This window comes from Terrapene carolina, unplaced genomic scaffold (genome assembly GCF_002925995.2).
Source record: "Terrapene carolina triunguis isolate 2854851 unplaced genomic scaffold, T_m_triunguis-2.0 Scaffold67, whole genome shotgun sequence".
Lineage (NCBI taxonomy): Eukaryota > Metazoa > Chordata > Testudines > Emydidae > Terrapene > Terrapene triunguis.
This window is the reverse complement of record NW_020664418.1, coordinates 20,616,942-20,640,063: the sequence shown is the minus strand read 5'-3', so window position 1 is coordinate 20,640,063 and position 23,122 is coordinate 20,616,942. Positions and strand designations below refer to the sequence as shown.

Genomic DNA, 23,122 nt, shown 5'->3' with positions numbered 1-23,122 from the left:
CAGTCATGTTTCAGAGCAAAAACTATTTTTACCTCAATGCTACTAGAAATGTAACCCGATAGACAGAATTTCACTAACAGTCTTCCAAAACACTTTTAGTCATAGCAAAAACAATCCAAAAGTGCAACACTCTAGGTTTATTTCCCACAGTGAAGCAGAAGAATATAGAAAGTGATCAATGTTCTTTTGCAGGAAGGTTAAAGGGATTCTGTCAATTTATGTCTGTGTGTGTCTACCTACTATTACAACTGCCATCTAGAATTACTATAGATGAAAGATTAGTGACAGAATATTTTCTTTTTTTGTTTACTTGATGAATATGACAGCACTCTATGTACAATCAGTTTAATTGTTTCCCCTGCCTAGGCACTGATCCTTTAAACCCTTACAACCATGATTTTAAAAAGGTCTATGGAAGTGAAGCGCTCAACTTTCCAACTGACTTTCAATGGGAGTTTAGCACCTAACTCTCTTAGGCCCCTTTGAAAACACCCAAGCCTATATGCATAAATTTACTCAGAAGCATAGTCCACAGAGACTACTCGCGTGAGTAGAATTATGCCCATAGTCATTTATTTTCCCATTTGTGGGGTTTCTACACATAGCAATGGAGAGAGAGGAAAAAAACCCAATTAAAATAGGAAAATGTGGTAGTAAAACCCATTAAAATTGAACGGTGAATTCAGACGTGAGGGTTACTTTTTAAAAAATTGACTAGATTTCACTCTATACTTTAAAGATTAGGATAAAAAGGGAAGTTTGTATGTAAAGGTTAGGATAAAAATAACTCAGCAGCTCTAAGAGACAAACACAAAATCTTTTGCTATGAAGCTGTTATGTGTGTGGGGGGGAGGCTGGAAAAGGGTGGTGGTGGAGGAGAGAACCACCTAAAAGGGATAAACTCAGAGAACAACTGGAACCACAGGCCACAACAGTTGCTATAGAAACTAACAAAATAAGACAAGCTTTTTCTACAACAGGAAAACGAAGCAGTCCTAACGGTAGAACATTCATTCTCTGTACAAACAGGATTTCTCTGACCACAAGCTGAGTGCCAAACTCATTTAAAAATACATTTTTGAACAAAGTAGACATCACATCTGCTGTAAATTGCCCTATTTATTAGCTAGCAGCAAGTTACCAATATAAAAATGACCTATAAATCTTAGTTAGGGATCCTAGTTACGTTAATGTGGGCCACATTGCATATATATGTAAGACCTGGCTATTACAGATTTGACAAAAGTTTAGTCAAAACACAGGCAAGCTTCTTCCTGCAACTCTGGGGAAGCGAGAGGCACAGCTCTACTTCCCTGCCTCTCTATAGCTCTGGAGGTCAGAGATGCCCAGGGCCGGGTGCTCTGCCTCCCTACACCCAGAGCGTTTGGCTCGGAGGAAGAGGATCCAGGGTTCCAGGGCCTCTGCCTCTCCAGCAGCCAGACTGGAATGGCTCTTGTCAATTTCACCCTGTGGGTGGCTGGGAAAGCAAAAAATTCCATTTTGGTTCTCCTGAAACAGAGGTTTTCTTTAAAACACTTTCCATGGAAAATGTGACATTTCTGATACTTTTGAGAAAGTTTCTTGCCAAAGTGGGACAAAACATTAAAATATTTGCAGAAAGGGATTTTTTTTTCCAGCCAGCTCTACATATATGTAGTATTTTCTGTTATTGAACTAAACACTTAACAAAAACTACATTTCTATTCACAGGATATGCCCCATGGCCACGTTAACTGTGTTGTAGGAAGTTTAAATTTTGCATTTCCTGATTTCAAAATTTTAATTGTACAATCATGAACAAAGCATTAGACATTTTTTCCTTTGTAAGAGCTGTTTGTGGTTCCTGGAGAGAAAAGCGTTTTGAGAAAGCCACACCTCTACAAAATTAAGTCCTAAGTATTCCCAGGCTGTCACCCTGGCTTTAACCTCCTCCTATTTTCTAAGTTCCAAACTACATCCACTATATCTCCCACTGAAGATTTGTATTTTTCCACAAGCTCTCTCTTTACTGATGCATTCCTCCCATTCCATTCCTCCCATGCCATTTCAACCAGAAGTGGCTCCTCCCCTTCTTTTTCACATGTTAGAGGACAGAGAATATTGAGCCCCTTTTAGTCAGGGTTGTTTCTAATCACAAGGCATATTGGGAAATAAGACCACAGGTGTCAGACAGACATGGGTGGGGACTAGCACACTGTTAGTTGAACATTTTTTCATCTGAAGTAGGAGCAATCGCTTGGCGGAAAATGCTTTGTTATTCTACGTAAGGTAGTTCAATGTTCAAGTCTTCTGGGGGAAAATTACAGATAAAACTAGAAGTTTTTGTCTACTATGTGATCTGATACTCTCTCCCTCATGTTAGGAGCTTTTGCTTACAGATAACAAGACAACTGAAATCCTAATATTCTACATTCAATGCAATCTCTTAAAGATGTTTAGTGTTTCACAATTTTAAAACACAGAAATAGTAAAGAAAGGTTACAAAATGTTTGTACAGAATGCAGCAAAACCACAAACAAGAAAATTATTCCCAGTTCCTTATATTTTTGAAACTGTACAATATTTTCAGTTTCAGAAAAAAAGCAGGAATTGCTCTTGCAATTGTGTTGTTTTTTTTTAAACTTTGACATATTAAAATTAAATATGTGAGTCACAATGTCTGGGATAGAGCGAGGTCAAAGGGGAAATTCTGTTTGCTATGACACAGTCTCACTCACAAAGGCTAGAGCTTAGAAGAGGAAGGCGGATTCAATGATAGAACTTATTCAAATTCCCTTGCCTTTTATTTCATTCTCCTTTTATTCATCATCAAGGGGTTGAACATACAGGAAGTATTGCTCATCTCACTTTAAAAAAAAAAAAAAAATTGTGGCACTTTAACTTTTCCCTCACTATAACATCAAACCAAATGACTCAATATCATCTTAGCCAAACACCTAATCTCTCATTGCAATATGTAAATACTGTTTTGTTAACAAGCATCTTTAACATTGTGGTTGAAATTGCAACAGGTAATAGCAAAGTAATAAACTAAGAGGCCCTAAGTGAATAAATCAGTAACCAAATGAAGAAAAACACCATTCTTGTGATTAAAATCACAGGTACAATTAATTTGTATGTCTGAGCATTGGACAAGAATATACACAAACTTACCAACATAAAATGAGCATTTAGAATGCAACAAGCTCTCTGTCCACAACCGACATATTTCACTTTCTGTAAGAGCTTCTACTCCATAATAGGCTTGATATTCTACTTTTGGCAATATGTAAACTGGAGTATGCTGTAAGTAAAAATAATATCAGCCAAAAGGCCATTAATTATCTACAAGTTATTACAGCTCCTTAATTACTTTTTAGTATTTGACAATCATCACAGGCTTCTAAGTATCACTCACTCAAGAAGCAAGAGAAATAATTACACAGGATTTTGGTACAACAGAACATTTTACATGAAACACTGTAAATTTAAACAAATATTATATTAAAGAAAGGTGAAAAATATAAGAAATAGAAAAATGAATCTAAGTAAGCTTTTATGTATAAGCAAACTACAATCTAATAATTAGGTACAGTTATTACGTCTCTACGATCTGCTGCCATCTCCAGGAATTCAAGAAAAATTAGACAATTGTTCTATTTCTGAATTAACCCATTAGAGGGAAAGGAAAATGCCATACATATTGTATACCAAAACCACATTTAAAATCCAAAAATATAATTTCCATTTTAACACTAACATTGTGTGTTTAAAATATATAGAACATCAGTTTTCCTTTTATCTACAATGAATGGAAATAAAGCTTCCCCCCAACCCTAAAATTCTTTCAGAAGTTTAGCGTTTGTACGCAAAGCTTTAATTTTCAGCAGATGGAAGTACAACTATTAATAAATAACAAAGCTCATAATTATGATTGTGAATGAAAGCAGAAGCCCTGAAGAGCTGACAAAATGAGATGTTAGAAGTCTTCAATCTACATGTTGACCTTCCCATGGAAGGCTCCTCCACTATTAGTATAAAGTAATTATTAATTTTTAAGATTTGAAATTGAGTGCATATACTAAAATCCCGTAAATCCCAAAATCAACGCTTACACTTCAAAAAATTATCCTTTTTAGGGAAACGTGTTAAAACCTCTGTTAACATAAACCTCCCCCCAACACTATTGTCCCTCAAAGCTTGAGGGAAAATGTGCAATACCCTAGCAACAAGCAAAAAACAGTCATCATCAGGATTTAAGCAATGTACTAGGTAGTTACTCACAAGCATTTACAAGAAATGAGTTAGTATCTAAACAGCGATAATTCCTCCAAATAACATACTGATCAGTGAACCTTGGGGAATAATCAAATCATAATGGAGACTGAATTCTGCATTAACAGAGATAGGCAATATGCTCACATATTCCAAGAGTCTCACAAACTGTATGTGTTTTCAGGCATGAAGTAACATGCCAAGTTCATTAAATGAAAGACTAGAGGATCTACTCAAAGCACAGGAATCCCCTGATAATTTCAGAGTAAGTTTTAGATTCCCAGCTAGGCAAAGTCTATACTGGAATATTAGGAATTCCCATGCTACTGAGATAGACTTTTGTTTCTCAAGTGCAACAATCTGCTGTGAAACATTTTATAGCAGCTTTTTTAACAGAACGAAGTGGGTCTGTGGGCCTTCTGGAAACAGAGATATGATCTTCTGGCCCACCTGCAAACCAGAACCTCCTACCATCCCTCTTTGTGTTCTGGGAAACTCTACAGCCTCCTCCAGTCTTTCTAGCAGTTTGGGACCATTGCTCCCAAACCATCATGACTACTTTTACCTTTGATTGGCAAAGTACAGAAAAAAAAAAGAAGCGACAAAGCATTGTAGGAGTGATATGAGAAAATTCCACTTAAAATTTTTCTCCCTACTTCATTTCATTCAATACCACCTAATACATCGGTTCTCAACGAGGCCTTAGGGAGTCTATGAGCAGGTCTCAGGGGGTCCGCCAAATAAACCAGAGAGCAGAGCTGGCGTTAGAGCTGATGGGGCCCAGGACAGAAAGCCCAAGCCCAGGGCAGAAAGCCCTGCCATGTGGGGCAGAAGCCAAAGCCTGAGCATCTTAGCTTCGTAGGGCTCCCTGTGGCATTGTGCCTTGGCAATTCCTCTGCTTGCTACCCACTAACAGCAGCCATGGCTTTTATATGCAGAAAAACAGTTGTGGCACAGGTGGACCGTGGAGTTTTTATAGAATGTGTGTGTGTGTGTGGGGGGGGGGGTGTCCAGAAAGAACAAGCTTGAGAACCCCATACCTAATATACCAGTATCAATACCACCCAGGGTTACCGCCACCTCCTCTCCAATTCTAGCAATATAAAGGCTCCCCTGGTGCTGCTGCTAGGTCTGTTACAATGTGTTTCATCTGCCAGTGCAGTTTTTTCCCCTCCCCGCCCCTCTCCTCACCAAGATGCAAAAGGAAGGAGGAGTGAGCATTCTATAGATTTACATGAGGGATTTGCCATAGCATAAAAAAAAGCATGAACAACCCAGATCAGAAGGCGGGGTTCCCTGATGTTTTAGTGAAAACCCTACTCCAATTTTATCACAGGGAAACCAAGGACCTCTACTGAAATATAGGCAGGGCTGGCAGCAATGCTTATCGTTAAGGTTGCTTAACACTTTCGATTACAAGACCCTGGTTTCATTTGCTTATAACTTTGCCGAATTTGAACCATTCAGCTGCAATTTTCTGTGTCTGCTTCACGCTGACTTTTCTTTTCAAATTTCAGCATGAACGGTTGAAGCATTTCCAAGAATGGGTTTGGGGGGAAATGTGTTCTTTTTCTTAAGTTAAAACACACTTACATGCTTTGTAGCAGGGACTTGAAATTTGGCAGGCAGGTCACTCTGATGCCAGAGAGGTACCTTTTGCTCTCTTCATGAAAATTTTCTTAAATTTTGCTAAATTATAAGCTTTTGAAAATCATAATTTGCACATGCACAGCACAGGTTTGTCTGGGGCTGGCAACAGAGGTGTCTCATACTCCCCATCTAGTATCTGTCTCACAGAGAACACCCTACTCCAAGTTACTCCATTAGCTGCAGTGGTCAAGATGTTTATGCTGTGGATCTAAAGGTCCCACCCTGCTGATGACCCATGTGAGGGTCAGTACAGTTCCACATCAGGGAATTTCTGGTTGCTGTGCTCTGTTTTGGGGGAAGGGGGTGTTTCAGTTCACCTTTTTTTTTTTTTTTTTTTTAAAGTCAATTATATTTTTCACAAAAAGGTAAAAGAATTTTAAGGTTGCAAAGTCAAACACTAAAAAATTTAAGAAATGCCAGAATTAAGGGGTACCTATGCAACCTTAATTCAGCCCTCTTGTACACATGCAATTCCTAACTTTTGAGTGCTTGATTTTGGAACCTAAACTTTGTAGTGTTTTTTTTTTTTAATATGATGCATAAAATAAGAGTCCTTTGCATTTCTACGAGGAGTCTGGTGGCACCTTAAAGACGAACAGATTTATTTGGGCATAAGCTTTTGTGGGTAAAAAATCCACTACTTCAGATGCAGAAGTGTTTTTTTTTATCCACAAAAATTTATGCCCAAATAAATCTGTTAGTCTTTATGGTGCCACCAGACTCCTCGTTGTTTTTGTGGATACAGACTAACACGGCTACCCCTCTGATACTTTGCATTTCTGCATCATCTTCCTAGGATCTAAATGCAACTTACAAATACTAAGATTCCCACAACTCTTGTGAGGTAATTATAATTATTTCCATTTTACAAGTGTGGCAACTGAGCGTACAGTTGAGATTAACTGACTTGTTCAAGGTCACAGAAAGTGTGAAAGCACGAGCAATAGAGCCACGATCTCCTAACTTCTGATCCTATGCTTAAGTCACAAAATTGCCCTTTATGTACTACATTCCCTCCTCATAGCCTCCTTGCTCCAACCAGTACAGTGCTTATACTTAGGGTTGCCAGGCATCCTATTTTCGACTGGAACACCCGGTCAAAAAGCGACTGGCGGCTCCAGTCGGCACTGCCTAGTGGGCTGTTAAAAGTCTGGTCGGCAGTGAAGCGGGCGCCCAGGGCTAAGGCAGGCTCCCTGTCCGTGTGGCTCCCAGAAGCAGCTGTCAAGTCCCTGTGGCCCCTAGGCACATGGTCGGCCAGGGAGGCTCCACGCGCACAGCCCCGGCCCCTAGAGCCGGCTCCGCAACTCCCACTGGCCGGGAACTGCGACCAATGGGAACTACGGGGGTAGCGCCTACGGGGGCAGGAGCAGCGTACAGAGCCTCCTTGGCTGCCCGTGCGCCATGGGGCCGCAGGGACCTGGCAGCCGCTTCCAGAAGCCACGGTAAGCTCCACCAGAACTCTGCACTCCCTCCCACACCCTAACTCCCTGCGTTAGCCTGGAGTTCCCGCCCACCCCTGAACCCACACCCCCAGAGCTGGAGCCCTCACCCCCCCCTGCACCCCAACCCCCTGCCCTCTCTCACAACCTGAACCCCTCATTTCTGGCCACATCTGAAGCCAGCATTTGTTTTAAACCTTAATAGGCAGCAGGTTTAAAACAAATAAAAGGAAGTTCTTCTTCACGCAGCGCACAGTCAACTTGTGGAACTCCTTACCTGAAGAGGTTGTGAAGACTAGGACTATAACAGCGTTTAAAAAAGAGAACTGGATAAATTCATGGTGGTTAAGTCCATTAATGGCTATTAGCCAGGATGGGTAAGGAATGGTGTCCCTAGCCTCTGTTTGTCAGAGGATGGAGATAGATGGCAGGAGAGAGATCACTTGATCATTACCTGTTAGGTCCACTCCCTCTGGGGCACCTGGCATTGGCCACTGTCGGTAGACAGGACACTGGGCTAGATGGACCTTTGGTCTGACCCGGTACGGCCGTTCTTATGTTCTTATCCCCAGCCCAGAGCCTTTCCCCCCCTGCACCCCAATCCCCTGCCCCAGCCCTCTCCCACACCCCAAACCCCTCATACCTGGCCCCACCCCAGAGCCCACACCCCCAGCCAGAGCCCTCAGCCCCCTGCCCCAGCCTGGTGAAAGTGAATGAGTGAGGGGGGATGGATCAAGCAGGGGCGGGACCTCAGGGAAGGGGCAGAGCAGGGGTGTTCGGTTTTGTGCATTAGAAAGTTGGCAATTCTACTCTTACTCCATATTTGGGAGTATGAGGACGATAAATTTGCCATCACACCAACAAAACAGCATTCAAAAATCAAACATGCAGTTAGCCTAACATCAATAAAAACTGAAAAGACTCTAGGTTCATAAATCTCAAGAAACAACTGTGTCCTAAATATGAACATCTGAAAGATCAGAAACGGATAGGTAACACGAAGAGCATTGTTTGTAGGATGGGGCCTATCTTTCCCAACAGGACATTACATTGTGTGCTTTAATGAGACCAAATTCCCATTGTGGGAGTGTCACTGCAGTAAGTAGTGAAGGATCAGACCCAAAAGTACTTAACTGCATGAACCAAATGGGGCTACACAAGTCAAAATTAATCCTTGCCTCTCCCCCTACAGAAAATAATTGCTCAATGGATAGAAATTGGACAGTTACAGAAATGAACAAAATACGAAAGGATGTATTAGTGAGGACTGGATTAAATACATTAAAGGAATAAGTGTGTGTAAACAATACAGTAGCGCTTGAGGCAACACCTTTATCTCCTTAGTGCACTTTAAATAAAAGTTCTGTTAATGGAACAAGTTTCAGTCAAGCACATATGTAAAAGGTGCCAAAAGCAGGATATTTACCTTTCTGATTTGTTTTTTATTACAGGATCGTGGCTCTGTCCTTACTTTTTCTACACTGCAACGCACGAGTAACAGCAGATCATCCAGACTGAACAATTTATATACAAGATTGCCATCCTGAGGAGCTGTGTATTCTGACTGGTCTTCAACAAGCTTCTTAAGTTCAGTTGGGAGCAATCCTTTTGAAAATAAATAAAACAGAAAATAACAGTCTTTACAAGGAAGGAATTAGATTTTTTCCCCCTCAGAGTAGAATAAAACATTTATTGTATTTTATCTTTTTAGTAAGAGATTTGCAAAATTGTCTTATCACAGGGGTCGCTTGCTATGTATTTCTAGATAAACTAAACATAGAAAATTTCATGCACCAATCATAAAAGTATACTAAATATTTGCATATATTTTACCCTAGTCACAGCTATTCTTATGCAGACAGAACATTAGGCTGCTGTTCTTATACAAATGTAGAATCAGAATCTGACCTCTGTTGCACCAGTGGACACCTGGAATAACTCCACTGAAGATAAAGTAGTTACTCTGAATCTACACTGCTGTAACATGGCAGATCTGTCCCAAATACTATCATCATCTGTGGAATCAGAAGAGGTTAGTGAATGTGAATTTAATTCTGTGATTTACTAGGATTTAGAGAGAAAAGATTTAGAATACTGTACACAGCTACAATCATAGTAGGTAGGAGACCAAACCCATGGCTGAGGGCAAGTGCTACAGGCTTAAAAAGAGTAAAAGACCTAAAAAAAGTGCCAGGGTTGCATGGGTACGGGAACTCTTATTGTCAGAAGCTCATTGTCAGTGTGGTTTAAAATGCATCTACTTGAATTCTAAAATGCAGAATTGCAATTAATAAAACTGGATGTCTTTCTTGGACCTATATAGATTTAGAATAATACATAATTTTTGATGGGTTCAAAACACAGCAACAATGGTGTTTTGGTAGCTGCCATCTCTCAATGTAGGTCTTCTAGATTAACTGCTTTCATTTCCATCAGTGCATATGACCTGTAGTTCTTTGCCTCTATTTCTTTTCAGGTTTCATAACCAAAATAAAGACATTTTTGGGCTTCTGAATCCAGAAGCTACTAAACTAGTGTATAATTTTGTGAAACACCATGTACGTGGCAAGATGTTATTGGATTTGATTTTTAACCTATTTATGCTTCAAACTAAGGAAGCTGACTTTCAGATGTCTCCCTCACCAACAGAAGTTGGTCCAATAAAAGGTATTACCTCACCCACTGTGACGTTCTGTACCTTGGGGGAAGACACCCAGCACTCCCATGTTCATCCTTGTAAAATGATTGTGTGGTATCCAAGTTTGTCATGCTGGGTGTCTTCGGAAGGCTCATGATGCACTGAGCATTGTTGTTATGGTAATGTTATAGTAATTGTTGTTATAGTAATATTATGGGTTGTAATTTCATGTATATAGTTATGATGCTGAAAATGTGTCCTCATGGCTTAAGGCAAAAACTCCCCAAGAGCAGAGGGGCAGTTCACAGGAACAAAGGACACTGGCATAGGCAACAACAAAGGATCTGTTGGACTCTCGAGTGAGTCACCCCACTTCCTTTGGTCAGTTTGGGACTGCGATGAGGTAATGCTCACCTGACCCTGAAGGGGGAGGAGGGCAAAGCCAAGAGGGAAGAAAGAACATGATAAAAGGGAGAGACGTTTGCCATGCTCTTCCTCTCTTCCACCTTCATCTACAGACATCACCACCAAGCGACTGAAGCGCTGATCAAAGGGGAGAGCCTGGCTGAAGGGCAACCAGCCAACCTGTGGTGAGAAGCATCTAAGTTTGTAAGGGCAGTGAAAGTATTGAGATCAGCTTAGAATGCGTTTTGGTTTTATTTCATTTGACCAAATGCAACTTATGTTTTGACTTATAATCACTTAAAATCTATCTTTATAGTTAATAAATATGTTTGTTTATTCTACCTAAAGCAGTGCATTTGGTTTGAAGTGTGTCAGAGACTCCCCTTGGGATAACAAGCATGGTACATATCAATTTCTTGCTAAACTGACAAACTCATATAAGCTTGCAGCATCTAGCAGGCATAACTGGACACTGCAAGACGGAGGTTCCTAGGGTTGTGTCTGGGACCGGAGATATTGGCTAGTGTCATTCGGTTGCACAATCCAAGCAGCTTACATGCCAGAGGTTGTGCATGAACAGCCCAGGAGTGGGGGTTCTCACAGCAGAGCAGGGGAACGCTGGCTCCCAGAGTCAAGGACTGGAGTGACCTAGCAGATCACCAGATCCAGATAACACCAGGGGAACGTCACACCCATCTTTTCTAATACGCTGGTACTCACACAGCTACAACTACACTGCATATTTCAAATGCTGACATCCTGCATACACCCAGGCCAAATAGTCAGCCCATCCACTGGTGGCACAAAAGGGCCAAAAAAAAAAAATGCATTTATGATGCCTCCTAAGAATTACCTCCATGTAGTAGCGCTAGATGCTTAACTGACCCCAAAACTGAGGAGCTGTGAGATGGCATACAAACCTACATTTGCCCCTGTATCTCTGGGCCAAGTGTAGCCTGGATGAACTATCACATCCAGTTCTTCAAAATCAAGTTTAAACCTATACCTGTACATTTTAAAGAGATTTTAAAAAAACCTTTGTTAAAGGGCACGTCAGCCTGTTCAGGACCCAAAACTTAAATTTTAGGTAGGTAAGTAAAACTTCATTCAGCATCTCTTTTATGATGCCTTTAATAGAGTTTAAAAAATAAAAACAGAAATATAAACATTTCTGAGGATAATTATCGATCATCTATCTGAAGGAGGAGTAACAGATAGGAAAGGTGGAAATACCTGCTCCAGGCCTGCTGCCAAAAAGGATACAGAAATGTATGGAAGTTTGTCAGAATTACCGTATAATTTTGAATCACCTCAAATGGTTTACTGAACACTTTAGGACTGCCATTCTTTCATTTGGCAGCACAAGTACTCTAACTTCTCCAGCAGCATTGGTTTGCTGGCGTAGCTAGAGAAATCAAAGTTCTAAGTGCCAAACACCTGAATTCGATATTTTTACTGTGTGAAAGCCAAGATACTAAGAGAACAAATTTGTACCCCTCTGTTTGAGGGCAGGTGTGAACACCTGAGGGTGTAATTCCCAGGTCGAGAAGATATACAACCCACTCTGATTGAGATAGCGTGCTAAAATCAGAAGAGTAGCTGTGGTGGCACGAGGGCTAGCTGCCCTGAGTTTGTACCCAGCATCTCTGATGCTGCAGCTACACTTCTATTTTTTTAACACCCTAGGCTGATCAGAGCTAGCATGGGTATGTCTCCTTGAGCTGGGAATTACATCCTGAGCTGGAAGGCTAAGAATACGCTTAGAGTGATGAAGAAAATATGAATTTAAATAAATAAATAAATAAAAATGGTCTCAATGAAACTACCTTTTAAACCCACATTTTAGTTTAACTGAAAGTTTCCCCAGGTTTCCTTCCTTTTACTATTTCCAGCAGCACTCAGAGAGCTAACTTTCAACCACTGCCTCCCTCTATCCCTTGCTTCTTAGTTATGGGGTTTCCCCTTTCATTACTCAGCTGATCCTGGCTTGCTGGCACAATGGCCAGGAGCATTAACACCAAAAGTAAGAAGAGAAAAACGATGTCCTATTGTCTACAAGTTGTAAAATACTCATCTCCTTCTTTGGTCACAAATACCCAAACTTCACCCTCCATTTATTTTCACCACAAAAGGATTAGACAACTTCTTTGGGACTGAAAAGTAGCACTTGATACTGTAAAGCAAACCACCTTCCACCATTTTGCATTGAATGGAACATAAAAAGAGGAAAGAACACTCTGGAAGTACCTGTGACTTGCTGATGGTTGTTAAGCCAGGCCACAGAAGAGGTGTCCTACCTGAAGGAAAGGGGTGCAGGGACTTAGAGCTGAGACCAGAGGATGGACAGACAAATAACCCCAAAAGAAGCAGAAAATTAAGCCCTACTGAGAGAAAGACTCCTTTGGTTTGTACTGGGATTTCAGACTCTGCTACCCTAAAAAGGGTTTGAACTTTTGGAGTGAGCTGGCCAGAGGGCTGAGTCACATAAACCACCGAACTGGACTCTAAACTCTGTCAGGAAAACTGAGGCAGAGAGGCTACAGCACTGTGTTCTGCCACAAAAATGCACATGGGGCAGTGATGCAATGACAGGGAGTAATTCTCATTTGCACAAATGATAATCAGGTCCTAGATTTTTAGTGAAGATATAAATGAGGTAGAGAATAAATGTATTTCAATATATTTTACAAATAATATGGCCATTTTAATGGACCATGTGTGACAATACACAATATTTGAAGTCCCCCCAATGCTTGAGAAGCTGTTGAAAGACAGGGTCCCTTCTTGGCCTGAAAGCTTAGGTACTGTAACTTTTTTTTGCTGGCTCAATAGTAAAATAAATCAAATAAAATTTTACCTTCTTTAGACATTTTCCATCAAGGATCAATATAGCTACAGAGATTTTCTGCACATTTTCTGCATTTAAGCAGAGCATCCAAGATTGTCGTTATCTCTCACACACAACAAAGTGCTATTCCAAGCTCTATCACCTCTCCTCCACCCTCAAAAATTAACATATTTGCTACCGCTAGTGCTTTCAACAGGACTGAATTAAGGCTTCTGTGGCTGCCTTATCAAATTCTCCTTCTAATTTTGAATACACTAAATGCAACACTTACCCTTTGGAGCTCCCTGAAAATGTGAAGTCCATGTAAGTTTAGGTAAGCTGCTTGTGTTTGCAGCAGGTTCCATGCTGGAAGCTACAGTGGGTTTTGAAGGTGGTGGCACAAGGCTTGGTGTAGGATTAGAACTTTTATCACAATTCACCAGTGGCTGCTCAGGAGCTTTTGGGGAAGGCGGCTTAAGGAGTTCAGTTTGCATTTTCAAAATTTGTCCAAGGGGGTCAAATTCTTTAGACAGTCTTTTGAAAGGTTTTTTGGAAGCAGTTTTTTCCTGGTCTGGGCTCTCTGAAGAGTTAGCCAAGCTACTTGATGAAGTGTGTATCGGGGAGGGTGATTTAGGTATATCTGCTACAGGATTTGGATTAGAACTGAACACAGCTGCTTTGCAATATTCCCCACTTTTACATTCTGTGTCAATAATCAAACGTTCTTCATCAGTATCACTATTGCAAAAAGAAATGGGAGTCTCATTTACTTCTGTAACTTCAGATTCTCTCTTGAAACTATCAGTTTTAGCCGAAGTACTTAACTTTGTACAAGTGTCCAATACTTTGTTTGTGGCCGTACCATGTTGCTCATCATTTAACTCAACTTCATCTGAATCAAGGCCTTTAAATGAGGAATTTTCTTCAGAATCAGTCCACCCGACATCACCATTCGATGATGGCAGCTGTGTCTTGTTCACATTCTGCACATTACTACATGCTGAAAATCCTTGCTCATTAACTTTACTTGTTCCCTCCTCAGCACCATCGCTTACAGTAGTTACCAACTGTTTCTCTATTTTTAGCTTGTCTGATAGAGTTTTACATACGTTAGCAGGAGTATTTTCCGTTTTGGATGTCTTCAAGGGCTTAGATGTTGCTCCAAAGGTCTCCAATTCTGTGACATCATTGTCAAAATCTAGATCCATGTGGTCCAGAGTCGGAGTCCTCCTTAATTGACAGGCATCAGGAGGCATCTTCATATAACAAAGAAAAATTAATCAACAATAAAGTGCATCATACCAAAGTAAAACAAATTGCTAAATCCAATGCAACAGAAATGCACAAAATGTTGTACTCACCAGACATTATTTTGAAGACCGAAAGAAAAATATTTCAGTAATTTATGTATAAAACACCTCTAAAGCTAAGAGTCACAAGAGCCTTTCAAAATATGAGTAAAGGGAACAAACAATATGAAAACTGCCACCTATGTAAGGCACACAAACAAATATATTTAAAGAGGGCACACATCAGTAACCAGCCTAAATTGGATAGAAGCATTTAAGAAGAGAGAGATACATTAAAAAATAAAAAAAAAAAAACCCTCCATAATTCAGTGATAATAATGGAGAGAACCTTGTTTTCCCCCCCAATATCACTGCAGAACACAAAGATCAAGGAAATAAGCTAGCATATTTTTGAAAAGACAGACAGCTACATACGTTCCACTGAAACATATTTTCCTCAAATGGATTGTCCATCAACACAGCAGAGACTGGAATAATTGAATTTTTGGACATCAGAGTCTCCAGCGGGATTTCATGAAAAATTTGGTTCTTCTCTCTCACTGTCATCTCTTTTTTTGGGAGTGGTGAGTCAATATAAATCACTTTGACTGGTTTGGCACCTTTTAAGAGGAGGAAAGAGTTTATGTTTCCCATATTCTAAAGAAAAATCATTAGGCAATTTAAATATTAAACTTCGTCCCTCCAACTTGTGTTCAAAACCATTTTACATTCCTTTCTATTGCTTATTCATTGGGGAGCAAATACATCTAAGAAAAGTGAAATTTATCAGGACCCCATGGCAGTAATATGAAATATGTTGACAGTTTACTTCAATTTCACATATTATTTAAAGTGCTGCTCTATCTTGAAAAGTTAATTTGTAAAATTAGCATTTTGGGGTTTTACATTCATTATCTCTCACCGATTCCCATATCAAATATATTCAGTTTGCAAATAAAAAAAGATGTTTTCTCCAACTGCCAGCCCCACAAACTGATCTAGGGCTCTGAGTGTCAAGCTTGTTTTTTTTCCTTTCATGTCTCATTACCAGCAAGGAATGTTCAGCAACCTAAACTATATCCTTAGCCACAGTCAGCTGTAATGCCCTCCTGTTTTTAGACTTTGAGTTAAGTGCAACATTCATATCATAGACTCCACTGTCTTCAGATTATGTTGATACCCTTGAAAATGTAGTTAATTTTACAGGGAAGAAAAAAAAAATCAGTGAAATTAATCTTTACAAAATCATTTGAAGGTAGGACACATACTTTAAACAAAAAAAGTATACTGAAGAGTTTGGTTATTTCAGAGACTATAAGACCACCCTCTTAATAACATCACACATGATGGGAGCCTTTTATGTGATAAAGTGTTAATTTAGCATTCTGCAGATTAAAGTGAAAACCATCAAATAGGTATGCATTGAGTCAAACAGTTACAGACAAGACAATTATGCTTCATAAACAAATACATGAAATTTGCAAATGTTTGTATTCACTCCTTCCAATCCCCTCTTGCCAACTCCCTCCCTGGTATGGAATTCCCATTATCAGGGTTTGTTTACATGAACACTTATTATATAGCAAGCTAAGGTGTGAATCTACCCTGCACCAGCTCATTGCACACTAAAGCTATGTACACACTGCAGCTTAAGTCAGTATAAGTTATTCACATCCCTGGGAAACATAAGCCACCTCTTTGAGCAACGTAAGTTATACTGACCTATGTGCCAGGAGAAAGCTTCTCCCACTGACATAGCTACTGCCCCACGTGGGGGCTGGGGTAATTAAGTTGATGGCAGCGCTCTCTCCCGTCGGCTTAGAGTGTCTGCACTAGTAGCGCTACAGCAGTGTAGCTACATCGGTGCAGCCGTGCCACTGTAAGCACTGTAGTGTAGCCATAGCCTAAGTGTCCACGTGGTGCTGCGAACAAAACCTTCTGTAGTGCACTTTGATCTATCCCACTTTGAAATGGGAGTAGATTAAAACACACCAAGGAACTTTTTTAGTTCACAGCACCAGAGTCCATATGAACACAATGTACAGTAGACTGCTGTGGGATAGATTGACACCCCGGCTTGCTGAGAGTTAAGTAAAAGCCCTTGGTTAGCAACTGTAATGGGAGGTGGGACAAAGTATTGCCCTGCCCACCTGACTCCCAATTATTTGCCTTGAGTATTCAAGAAATACTGAAGAAAAAACATTTTTTTTTATTCACACCAAATTTTGAGATTCCATATCACCATCAATTCACAATCCACTGACTTATTAAGACAACATTTTAACTTCTTTAACAAACTGGAGAAAACAAAGTGAAAAAATGGTGAAAAATGGTACACGTAGAAAAATGGGGAAGCCTATATTCAAACTCCTACCAGGATTCATCTGGCAACAAAAATATTTGTATTTGCATGACTTAACTGATTTAGACTAGGGCTATCAATTAATCGCAGTTAACTCACGCAATTAACTCAAAAAAATTAATCGCGATTAATTGCAGTTTTGAAATTTATTAAATATTGTGTATGTTTTTCTACATTTTCATTTATATTGTATTCTGTGTTGTAATTGAAATCAAAGGGTATATTATTTTTTATTATAAATATTTGCACGGTAAAAATTATAAACAAAAAATAGTATTTTTCAATTCACCTCATACATGTGCACCTGTAGTGCAATCTCTGTCGTGAAAGTGCAACTTACAGATGTAGATTTTTTTTTGGTTACATAACTGCACTCAAAAACAAAACAATGTAACACTTCAGAGCCTATGGAAAACAAAAGCATACAGAAACAGAAGCCTACTCAAAAACAAAACAATGTAAAACTTCAGGAAGTCCACTCAGTCCTACTTCTTGTTCAGCCCTCTTCTTATTTACGATGTCACCAGAAAGTGAGAACAAACATTTTCATGGCACTTTTGTAGCCGGCACTGCAAGGTATTTATGTACCAGATATGCTAAACATTTGTATGCTCCTTCATGCTTTGACCACCATTCCAAAAGACATGCTTCCATGCAGATGACGCTCATTAAAAAAATAATGCATTAATTAAATTTGTGACTGAACTCCTTGGGGGAGAACTATATGTCCCCTGCTATGCTTTACTCGCATTCTGCCATATATTTCATGTTATAGCAGTCTCCGATGATGACCCAGCACATGTTGTTCATTTTAAGAACACTTTTACTGCAAAGTTGACAAAATGCAAAGAAGATACCAATGTGAAATTGCTAAAGACAGCTACAGCATTCAACCCAAGGTTTAAGAATCTGAAGTGCCTTCCAAAACCTGAGAGGGACAAGGTGTGGAGCATGCTTTCAGAAGTCTTAAAAGAGCAACACACCGATGTGGAAACCACAGAACCCGAACCACCAAAAAAGAAAATCAACCTTCTGCTGGTGGCATCTGACTCAGATAATGAAAATGAACATGTGTCTGTCTGCACTGCTTTGGATTGTTATCGAGCAGAACCCATCATCAGCATGGACACATGTCCTCTGGAATGGTGGTTGAAGCATGAAGGGACATATGAATCTTTAGCACATCTGGCACATAAATATCTTGCGACGCCAGCTACAACAGAGCTATGAGAATGCCTGTTCTCACTTTCAGGTGACACTGTAAACAAGCAGCGGGCAGCATTATCTCCTGCAAATGCAAACAAACTTGTTTGTCTGAGCGATCGGCCGAACAAGAAGTAGGACTGAATGGTCTTCAGGCTCTAAAATTTTACATTGTTTTATTTTTGAATGCAATTTTTTTTGTACATAATTCTACATTTGTAAATTCAACTTTCATGATAAAGAGATTGCACTACAGTCCTTGTATTAGGTGAACTGAAAAATACTATTTCTTTTGTTTTTTTACAGTCCAAATACATGTAATCAAAAATAAATATAAAGTGAGCACTGTACACTTTGTATTCTGTGTTGTAATTGAAATCAATATATTTGAAAATGTAGAAAACATCCACAAATATTTAAATAAATGGTATTCTATTATTGTTCAACAGCGCGATTAAAATGCGATTACTTTTTTTAAAATCACGCGATTAAAATGCGATTAATTTTTTTTAATTGTTTGACCACCCTAGTTTAGACTAAATTACCAGTTTTTTGTCTTTTCTACTGGCAGGAGTGTCTTCTACTAACCTAACTTATTTATATAACAGTACATTGTAACACTGGCCCTTTCAATTCCAGGACGTTTTTACTAATTTGTTTTATAAAACTATAGTAAATGTTTTTCTGAAGCTCCCTTGTTATACAGTCAATTCTTCGATACCATCTTTACCTTACTATATTTTATAAAATTTGCAAGGAACACATTTACTTACTTCACAAAGGGCACAGCTTACAATTTTAAAACACAAGGAGGGCATTTCATTGCAATAACGTGATATAAAACAGCATGTCCAAACTCAATGTTAATTGCAATATCTCTAGAGGTCGTTACTATTCTCAGTAACGAGGTAGGACAAGGTCTAAAAATCTATCAGATGACTTTGCTATCAGTTTCTCTCCTTGAGAACAGAGGATTAATTGCAGTAGCTTGGTTTTTTTAAGTTTACTTTTTATGATAATTGCAATGAAATTGGACCTTTTTTCTTTATTAAAGCAAGAAATTTCCTTCTTGGCTCATTTCCAGATTATTATAGAAAACTGCCTCATCATGTTTTCCTTAAATGAATTTATGGAATAAATTAATAACTCCAGCCAAACTACATTAACTGAATTGATTTTTAACTGAAAAGAATAATAATATTGAGCAGAAAGGCCATGATACCTGCATCCTAGATGGCTGCTTCCTCATGAAGTACCAAAATCACAGCTATAAAAAAAAAATAGTTGAATTTTCATGCTCCCTGACTTCTTTTTTTAAAATGAAAGAAAAACCCAAACATGCAGATCATGTTTGAAACACTGAAAAGTAATTCTCAGGCAACTAATGGCTTTTATGGGATGGGATGGCACCTCTCAAATAAAATCACAAGATTTCCTCCCCACCACACCCCCCTTCTGCTTCGTCAGAAGGAGTCTTGCTGTTCCTTGATATAGTTAATAGCTTTCACTTAATGGAATTACCTGAGATAGGTATTGGTGTATACTGTTGCTACAATCAATATAGGTCACCATGACAGTGGTGTATTGGTTCCATAGGGCTAACAGGAGGAAAACACTATTTCAGTCAGAAAAATAAGCACACAGAAAACACTCTGGAGATATGGTGAATATTAAGGTATGCCATTACAGTCAATTTGTTGACCATAACAGCACTTTTAGTGTCGACAAAAATATATCAGACACACATTAAACCATTTTCACTGAAGATGATGATAGGAGGTGTTAAGTCACATCCATGTTTTGTTTTGTTTTTTAATCTGATTACAGTATGTCTGGGTACATTGATGAATCCATTTTCAGTCATTGGTTTTTGCTTTTCAAAATGATCAAACACAATGGAAATAATATCTGAGTCAAAAATTCTCAAGTTTTAGAACATAATTTTTGTAAGTGTTCATTTGCAAGGAAGAGCAACATACATAGCCTTGAGAAGAACAAATCCTGTAGACTTTCTAAAATGACATTGAAATGATAGGTGTGCCACATGTATGAAGCAATCTTATTTTAAACCAGTGGTTCTCAACCCTTTTTTATCTGCAGACCTGTACACATTTTTGAATGAAGGTGTGGACCCCTTTGGAAATCTTAGACAGTCTGTGGACCCTGAAGGCCTGCAAACGACAGGCTGAAAACCACTGTTTTAAACACTGAGATTGGTCATGACAATAGGATCAAATGACTTGGGCTACTTCTAACAGAGTGAGTGTAATTGATTTAGGCCCAAACTTTTAAAGGTATTTAGGCATTTAGTGCACACAGCATTGCAACACTTAACTGATTCAGGAGCCTAAGGTATGTCTACATTACAAAATTAAGTGAACCTTAAGTTACGTTGAGATACAGTCACCGCAGTAATTAAATTGCTTTTGCATGTCCACACTACGCTTCTTGTGTCAGTGATGCACGTGCTCATCAGCAGTGCTTGCACCAATTTAACTGTCAGTTAACGTTGCAGGAAGGCTTCTGAAAGGCAATAGTCGACGTAAGCAACGCAGTGTCTACACTGACACTGCATCGACCTAACTACATCGACCTAAGCACTACACCTCTCACAGAGGTAGAGTTATCAAGTCGTTGTAGTGGGCGAATTACATAGATAGGAGCTACATTTTACTGTGGATGCTTACAGAGCTAGGTCGATGTAAGCTGCCTTATGTCAACCCAACTCTGTAGTATCAACCAGGGCTCAGTCTCATTTTCAAAAAGGATTTAAACACTTGGAAGCCAAAAAGTGCTTCAATCCCCTTTGAAAATGAGATTTAGGCTCCTAAATCAGTTAGAAAAGCTACTATAAACCTCTGGAAAGACTGCTGTGAACAGCCTACTAATTTTCTATGGGCCGATCAAGTCTAGGGCCTAAGCTCATCCCTCTCTCTGTTTTTGTTGGTTTTCTTTTGTATTCATTTTTTCCTTTGCTTTTCTTTATTTTCTGATCCTAGTCACGAATGCTATGCCGATTGACTTGAGGACAAGGAATTTCTCAGATTTTACCAATGACCCCTAGGTCATAGACTTGGTTTTGCCTTAACATTCTGATGGCAGTGCCACTGGTTCCTGTCACCAAGAAAAAGGGGGAAACTACACCTAGCTATGAGATTGTGCCTCTAATCTACCCTTTCCAATCAGAGTTTACCATGGACCAGACTCTGTATGCCTAAGGAAAGAGCCACAGCCCCATCATGAAGCTGTCTAAAATGACTACCCCCATCTACCACCAGATCAGAAAAGGAGCACTATTTTCTTATTTTTCCCTTCTCTTGTCTTCTTTTTGTTGGTCCGTGTGTGTTTATGCAAACTGATTTGACAAAACTTAAAGATCCTGAATGCTCTATCTGAAACATAATTACCATTCCCTCATTAAGAAACAAAGCTGTTTTTTTAACTTGTAATTTTTTCCTGCACACTTAGATTAATTAAGTAGAAGGGTTAACGTAGTATGATTACTGAGACCATTAAAAAGAATCCTCAGCTACAACGATAGCGGTGGGGTGCAAAAGAAACACCTAAGTAATCTTATAACAACGACAACAGAAAGCACATATTATTTGACTAATAATTCATATTGTCATAGGGAATCAATGTACAAGCATAAGTATGCATAAGTACGGAAAGACTATTTGGACAATAAGGATTTTCAAATTCTCTTATCTGTGTACCTCTGGAAAAGTGACTATAGAAACCACAAACCCTGTGAACAAAAACATACTGTACCTGCAACAGTGATCATTTTAACAGAAACTGGTATTTCCCACTGTTCCTTATAGTTTAGTCCATGATTATTCAACAAAGTAAATAATGACTGACTATTTAAAACTATTTGTGGACAATATTTTAAAGCAAGTTTTTCAGCATTTGGATCCAAACTAATGTCCTGAAACAAATTAATGAAAAAAAGAAATTAACAGTGACATTTTAAACATTAACAAGCAAAAACAAGTTAATTTCAATATCCAGTTTTTTTTTAAATTACTGAATAAAAAAATATCTGAAAACAAATATTCAAATACAACATTAATGTTCAAGTTCAGAATCAAAGAAACTTTAAGGCAAGACTCTAAAAGTGTTCTCTGAATTCTGTACATACATCTTGTAGCACAAAAAATTACCAGAAAAAAAAAAAGGGAACAAAGAAAAGCAATAAACAGCTGCATGATGCTTTAAAAACAAAAAACAAAACAAAACAAAAAAACCTCACATTTCTCTCTCTCTCTCTCTCACACACACACTTAGTACTTTGAGTCAGATAAATCACAAATACAAGCATATAACACAACACACTGAAGAGTCAATTTCAACTAATGGAGCATCATTACTTCTTGTTCATTAGAATATCATAGGATGCTCTTGTATCCTTGACATTTAGAAGAATATCATCACCTTATGGGCCCAGATATAGCATTAACAGTTCCCACACAAAAAAAAGCATGGTGAAGTTAAATATGCAGGCACACATCAGTGATCTGAGTAAATATTACCTTTCAAGAACGTTAAACACAAAATCCAAATATGATAAACGCAAGAAATATAGAATTAAGATTATGAAACTTGCCAGGAATTATGCTTGTGGATCTACACAAACATGAGGAACTTGGAAGCATGGGGTGATGAGGTGATGAGATGATAAGAGCTGGAAAGATCAGAAATGGCAATGTGGGGAACTCAAGAGCAGTTCAGGACAGTACAAGAATGTGGGGGAGAAGGAGGAACCACCAGCTATTTCTTCCTTTCTTTTAAGGTTCTTGCCAGTGAACTACATGTAGTTCACAGTAGCCGGACTACCCTTTGATGAGCCATGGGACATGTTAATGGTTTCATTCTGACTTCTCCTCTTGTACCTCTGAGACATTTCCAAGCTCCAACCCTCCAAAATCTCTGGGTCTCTTGAATGGTCAATGCATAGCTTGGGAACATAGCTTCTATATTAGTGTACAAGTTATGTAGAATAAATATTTTTTTTAAAGAGCCACATCACACGGCATCTGTGATAGGAGACAA

General features: G+C 39.0%; 1 protein-coding gene across 3 annotated transcripts in view; it reads right to left on the bottom strand.

Annotated features, from left to right (window-relative positions):
* Positions 1-23,122, bottom strand: part of ICE2 (interactor of little elongation complex ELL subunit 2) — a 58,137-nt gene that overhangs the window by 10,932 nt on the left and 24,083 nt on the right. For all 3 annotated transcript variants that reach the window (XR_003369634.1, XR_003369635.1, XM_026648251.2), the window contains exons 7-11: positions 21,839-21,998; positions 14,938-15,122; positions 13,506-14,469; positions 8,770-8,948; positions 3,154-3,283 (exon numbers count right to left, since the gene is read on the bottom strand). Coding sequence is in view for 1 of the 3 variants with exons in the window: in XM_026648251.2 (XP_026504036.1) it covers positions 3,154-3,283; positions 8,770-8,948; positions 13,506-14,469; positions 14,938-15,122; positions 21,839-21,998 (1,618 nt within the window). In the remaining 2 variants the exon portion in view is untranslated. The remainder of the gene's footprint in view (positions 1-3,153; positions 3,284-8,769; positions 8,949-13,505; positions 14,470-14,937; positions 15,123-21,838; positions 21,999-23,122) is intronic.